This window comes from Mastomys coucha, unplaced genomic scaffold (genome assembly GCF_008632895.1).
Source record: "Mastomys coucha isolate ucsf_1 unplaced genomic scaffold, UCSF_Mcou_1 pScaffold9, whole genome shotgun sequence".
Lineage (NCBI taxonomy): Eukaryota > Metazoa > Chordata > Mammalia > Rodentia > Muridae > Mastomys > Mastomys coucha.
Window position 1 is genome coordinate 12534162 of NW_022196915.1, and position 6147 is coordinate 12540308.

The 6147-nt window shown below is 52.1% G+C and overlaps 1 protein-coding gene across 1 annotated transcript in view; it reads right to left on the bottom strand.

Annotated features, from left to right (window-relative positions):
• The window catches only part of Zcchc24 (zinc finger CCHC-type containing 24), a 54549-nt gene that overhangs the window by 38874 nt on the left and 9528 nt on the right, over positions 1-6147 (bottom strand). The window contains exon 2 of the mRNA XM_031361115.1: positions 3283-3483. Coding sequence (XP_031216975.1) covers positions 3283-3483 — 201 coding nt within the window. The remainder of the gene's footprint in view (positions 1-3282; positions 3484-6147) is intronic.

Sequence of the window (6147 nt, forward strand, 5' to 3'; positions counted from 1 at the left end):
GGAAGGAAGGAAGGAAGGAAGGAAGGAAGAAGGAAGGAAGGAAGGAAGAAGGAAGGAAGGAAGGAAGGAAGAACAGCTAGGGCTGCCTAGCTATGTAAGATTCTGTTTCAAAGGAAGAAAGGAAGAAGGAAGGAAGGAAGGAAGGAAGAAGGAAGGAAGGAAGGAAGAAGGAAGGAAGGAAGGAAGAAGGAAGGAAGGAAGGAAGGAAGAAGGAAGGAAGGAAGGAAGAACAGCTAGGGCTGCCTAGCTATGTAAGATTCTGTTTCAAAGAAGGAAAGGAAGAAGGAAGGAAGGAAGAAGGAAGGAAGGAAGGAAGAAGGAAGGAAGGGAGGAAGGAAGGGAGGAAGGAAGGAAGGAAGGAAGGAAGGAAGGAAGGAAGGAAGGAAGAAGGAAGGAAGGAAAGAAGGGAGGAAGGAAGGAAAGAAGGGAGGAAGGAAGGAAAGAAGGGAGGAAGGAAGGAAAGAAGGAAGGGAGGGAAGGAAGGAGGGAGGGAGGGAAGGAAGGAGGGAGGAAAGGAAAGAGGGAGGAAGAAACCAAATGAAAATGAAGGTGTGGCTAGGTATGGCGGCATGTGGCCAAGGCATGATGATCACAAGTTTGAGGGCAACCTGGACTATAGAGAGAGAACATCTCATAACAAAAATAAAGAAACCATAACAATGAAGAAGTGTACAGTCAGTGACCCAACCTCAGCCTCCACACTGAGAAACAAGAATAAAGACAGACAGAAACAAGAAAGGCCAGAGTGGAAAACCCAAGTCAAGGATTGTCAGCAACTTTGTGAGGCCACACCCACAGCAGTACTACCCACAGTCATGGTTAGACGCAGCCTAGCTGTGCACGAGAGTCGATGAATGCCTATCAGTTCAGTGGGATACCACCTGGCCTTAAAAAGAAAGACAACCCATGATACGACATCGATGAGCCCTGTGATCTTCCTGTCTCAGACTCGGATGTACAGGGATGGGTCACCACATCACTTACATACTAATTACTTTGACCTGATGTATAAAATTTCATTTGAAATATGGGTTTATAATCCTTTCCTCTCTTCGGGAAGACTTGTGTTCAATGCCTGATAGGATAAGAACCCCAGCTGGTTCAGGAGTCAGAGAGGAATGTGACCCAGCAGCTGCTCGTGGTCAGTGGAGGGTGGATAGCATCCAACTGAATTCCAGCCCACCCGGATCCCCACCATCCAACACCCAGCAGGGATGAGGGGGTGCTCTCTTCACAGTGGTGTCTAAGTGGAGAGAGTACTCTCAGACAGCCTGTAACAAGCACGTTCACCGTGACAGGCCCTGCCAGGTTCTTTTCCTGCCTTAGGTCGCTGTGTCCAGGAGTTAGTAGAGTCCTCCTTTGCCTTATTCCAACCCTACCTCTCCCACCGAGGTAGGAAGGGAGGAAGGGAGATCCCTGGGCTTCCAGGAGTCCCGGATCCCGTCAGGTTTGGGAACAAATCAGAGTAGACAGCCTCAGACAGCTCATCCAGGCTGGCCAGAACACAGATCTCAGATGGGTGTGGCCCAGGTACTCATGGAAGCACCAAGTACCAATTCTGGGTCCTCAGCTCTATAGCTCTCAGAGACTCGTTTGTCCTGCTGTCAATGGGCCCCTCCTCCCTCATCTGCCATAGAGCTGAGACAAACGATCAATGTGAAGGAGAGCCAGTATCAGCACCGTGCTGGAAATTGAGGGACCCTCTATGCAGTAGTTGGAAGACTCACCTGCCTGGGTTAAAATCCTGATTCCTCCTCTAACCAGCTCAACTTCTGCATGAGTTTCTCCCTTGCTCAAAGTACTCATCCCAGCCTCCCAGAAAGAGGCTCTTACGAGCCTGACACACAGGCAGTCACCTGCACTACATGAAAGGCTGCCAGGACACATTTGGCACAGGGTCTGTCTCCTCGTTGATGTGAGTGGGTCTTGCTTGCCCATTTCCCAAGCTGCCCATGGGTGGGATAGTTCTTGAGGTGTCCTGAACGCATGTGGGAGCACTTAGCTGGGAAGGGATGGGCAGCCTCTGAGTCCTTATCTGCTGCCCAATCAGAGAGCCCCGGAAGAGGAGGGGAGCTCTGCTGCCCAATCAGAGAGCCCCGGGGGAGGAGGGAAACCCAACCTCCAGCAAAGTCACAGGATTCCAAGGGCCTCTTGCTCGCTGCCCCCAAGGAAGGATGGGGTGTGGAGTGTGGGGGAGGCCATCAGTAGTGAGCCCTTGTAGGGCTCCAGTAGGGGAATCACACACGTCACCGTGGAGGTTGACCTGGTATAGGGTGGGCTTGGGGTTCTGCTTCTCTACCAAGTTCCTTGGAACCACGAACAGAGCTGTGTTGGAAATAGGCTTGAAGCAGCAAAGACCCGAAGCCTGGCACAGCCCTTCCTGAGAAACGCCTAGGATGCAGTGGTAGCAAGCTCATCCTGGCTCCCCACCCAGCTCCACTCCGTTTCCAGCATCCGGAGGGCAATACAGCATAGCTTTTCAGAATTGATGGGATTCCATTTCCATTACATATAGAAAATAAATCCAGCACTACATTATTAAAGAAGAAAAAAAAGTAGGGGGAAAGGATCGCTGATAAGCTCACACTGCACTTAAAAAGATTCCTGCCGTCTTCTCTCCTCAGGATCCTGTATCTGTAAGGGAGCCAGCCATCCAGGGAGTGGCATTGGCTACAGATGCCTTGCTTCACTACAACAAAGCACGGGGGGGGGGGGGGGGGGGGGGGGAAAGGGGCTGCCCCCAGCCCCTTCCCTCTCCCAGCCCTGTACCCTGAGAGGGATGCCGGGCCTCTTGGCACCTGATGCCTTTACTCTGACCTATTCTGAGGCACAAACAGGCAAGGACCCTCATGCTTCCTTGCTCTAGGCTGAAGAGGCAGTGGTGGGTCTGAGGGAGGGGGTGCACATCTGGATTCCTGGCCAGGAGCCCACATTCCTTCCTGGTGAGTGTGAGCAGATGGGGCCTTCAGAGAGTTATGAAGAGGCTGCTGGCTGCCTCCTGCCCCGCTATAACCGGACCCACTCTGCAGGAACACTTGTGGGACCCGAGGGGCCAGAATCTCACATGGGGGCCTGGTTTGGGTCTAGAATCCCCCCCATGCAAATTGCTGAGCAAGTACCACGGGCCCAAGTGGGGTCCGGACCCCTCTACCTCAGAGAGCCTTGTCTTATTTAACAGCACCATGGGACCAGAAGGCCCCGGGGAGAACAGGGTGCCCATCTACCCACAGACCCAGCTGGGAAGGAAGTTCGGGAGAGCCCAGTTGGGCTGAGTTGCCTTACCTGAGGGCAATCCTTAATGTAGTGTCCTTTGTTGAAACACAAGTGGCACAGGTAGTTCGGAGGTGGCCGCTTGCTGGGCTTGCGGGCCTCAGAGGTGAGCGTCAGGTCTGAGAAATGCTCTGTGAGGGAGCTGAGGCCATCAGCGATGTTGTTGAGGGAGCCGTAGGGCGAAGCGTTCCTATACACACTGCTGCTCAGCGCCTGTGGGAACAGAGGCTATTCAGGGCTGTGGCAAAGGAAGCTTTCACATACCGCCCACCCGGCAAGGGTCCACACAGATCTACAGTCTGAGTTCAAATCTTAACTCTAGTTGTGGGTTTGTCCACAGGGGTCCTGCCTATTCCGTGGGAAAACAAGAGCGACCCCCTAAGGCTTCCTTAAGGGTAAAGGGAGGTCAGAAGTCTAAAGTTCTTTGTCACGTGTCTGGGTCCTAAGACCCCTGGGTACGCGGTGATGATGTTAACAGCTGCGAGTGTTGTTGTTACTATCGGTTCTTGACACACCACACCAGATGTGGAGGAGGTTAATGCTCTCAACTTGACCGGACCTAGAATCACTTAGGAGATAAATCTCACAGCGTGTATGTGAGGGAGCTTCCAGATTGGGTTAAGCAACTTGGGGAAAGCCACCCTAAATGTGGGAGGCACCATTCCATGGGCCGGGTCGTGGACTCAACAAAAAGGCAAACGGGGTTCACGACAGCTTTTATCCCCCTTCCCATTGTGCACTGGCTCCTGATGGCACCACCTCTCTGTCTTGATGGACTGTACCCTCTGACGGTGAGCTAAGGGATAGCCTGCCTTCCTTAAATTCCTTTTACCTGATATTTTGCCACAGAAACGAGAAAAGTGACTAATACAGATGGCCTCATGGGAGGCCATTTGTTGGGTATGGAGAGACTTCAGACACATCTTTGTTGACTCTATTCCTCACCTAGTAAGAAGAGACTTGAGGGCTTGCAGTGTGGCTACCATTTTGGAGAACTGGAGGCCAGTGCACAGAGAAGCCCAGCCTGCCTGAGCCACCACCTCTCTGAGAGCTTGGAGCGGGGAGTGGCTACCTCTCCCACCTTCACATGACAGGAACCAGACACCCCATTGAGCTCACAAGCAGGGGAGGCTCAGGCTCTCCTGGTGTATACAGCCTCTATTTATAGGCATCACAGGCTCTGGGTGGCATGGCACACTGGAATTTAGTAAAGGTGGGGCCTGTGGTGGGGCTGGCAAGAAATGGCCAAGGGCTCCCCTTTCCTAGTGAAGGGCCAAGACTAGAAAGCAGCAGCTTCCCCGGGAAAGTCAATGGTGAACCTGGACACAATGGTTGGAGTCCTCTGAGTCCACTTCAGATGCCCCAAATGGCAGGGATAAGCTCTGGCCCTAGGCTGACGGGGAGATGAGGCACTGCTTCCAGGAGTCCTTAGGCTGATAGAGAAACAAGGCTCCTAGAATCAAGAGCTTAGACTCCTTTGTAAAGCGGGCCGGCAGGAGCCTAGAGAAGGGGCAAGCTTCTGTCTCTTTAGTGTGGGAAGGCACGAAAGGAGAACGGAAGCGGTCTAGGGCATGGGGTACAGACTGCCAACTCCAACAAGAGTAGCTTCTAATTTCACATGTCCGTCTTCAGAAACTGATCACTCAGCTCTGAGAGGACTCAGATCTCATCTTCCAGGTAAGACTGTACCTTGGACACCTGCTGGGTGACCCTGAACTGGCCCTCTTCTTCTCTGGGCCTCTATCCATCTTACATTATTTTAACCAGAGCCTGAGCATGGAAGAGCACAGACACCATACCTGGAGTTGTCCAGGGCTAGCACACAGCTTTCCTGCAGTGTGGGAATCACATGGATCCGTAGCCCTCTGGTGCAGCATGAAACCCAAGACAGAGCACTCCAGCACCAGCCTGCCTGGGGTCTGAACCAATTCTTTAGCCCCTTGGTCAAGCCCAGAATGGAGTGGCTCCCTGAGAGGCCACGGCCCCCATCCTAGAGGCAATGAGACTACAGGGTCACTTTCTGAAGCACAGGAGGACAGGTTTAGTGGAAATCAGACAAGGTGGCCATGGTGACGGGCCAAACCCTAGGAACGGTGCACTTACTGAGACAGCTGCTTCTTGTCATACCCCTGTGAGTCACTGCCCACTACTTCACACATGAAATGAGTATCCAAAACTTGTATTGAATGACTTGGAAACTAGTAACAAAAACAATTTTCTGGGCTCCACCTCAGGGTCACCACAGTGGTGGCTTGGGATCAAGAGCATATTTTTGTGTGTGATCAATTATCCATAATGACAGTTACCAGTTGAACGATTTTAAAGTGTTCAGTTCTGTGGCACTGAGTATTTCCTCACTAAGACACAGCGGCCACCACCACCCAGCTCCAGAGTCCTCCACTCCACAAGCCCAAACTTCGAGTCCACTGGACAGTAATTTCTGACCTGAATCTGCTTTGCCAGCCCCACCTGCTACCCTGGAAAGTTCAGGCTGCAGCAGCCACTTCACTGGCCTCAGAGCACCAGCTCCTGGGTCCCTCTACATCTTAACTGGGAGACCTGTCCCATGCCAGGAAGCTACCGGTTCCATCATCCCAATCTGGCCTGACTGAGGGCACCACAGCCCTGGCCTCTTAGAGAGAAGTTTATCCAAACAAGAAATCTGAAGCTCTAAACCCTGTGACTCATGCTCACGGCTGGGAAATGCAATTTCACAAAATAACAACCCTCTTCTCTTTCCCCCCTCTTCCTTTCTTTCATTTTTGCTGGATAGGATTTAAACAAGTCCACAGCCTTTTGCGACTGTTTTAAGAGGAAGGGGAAGTTTTGTGGATACCAAAGCTACACTAATTACACCCTAAAGAGTTCTCTCCATAA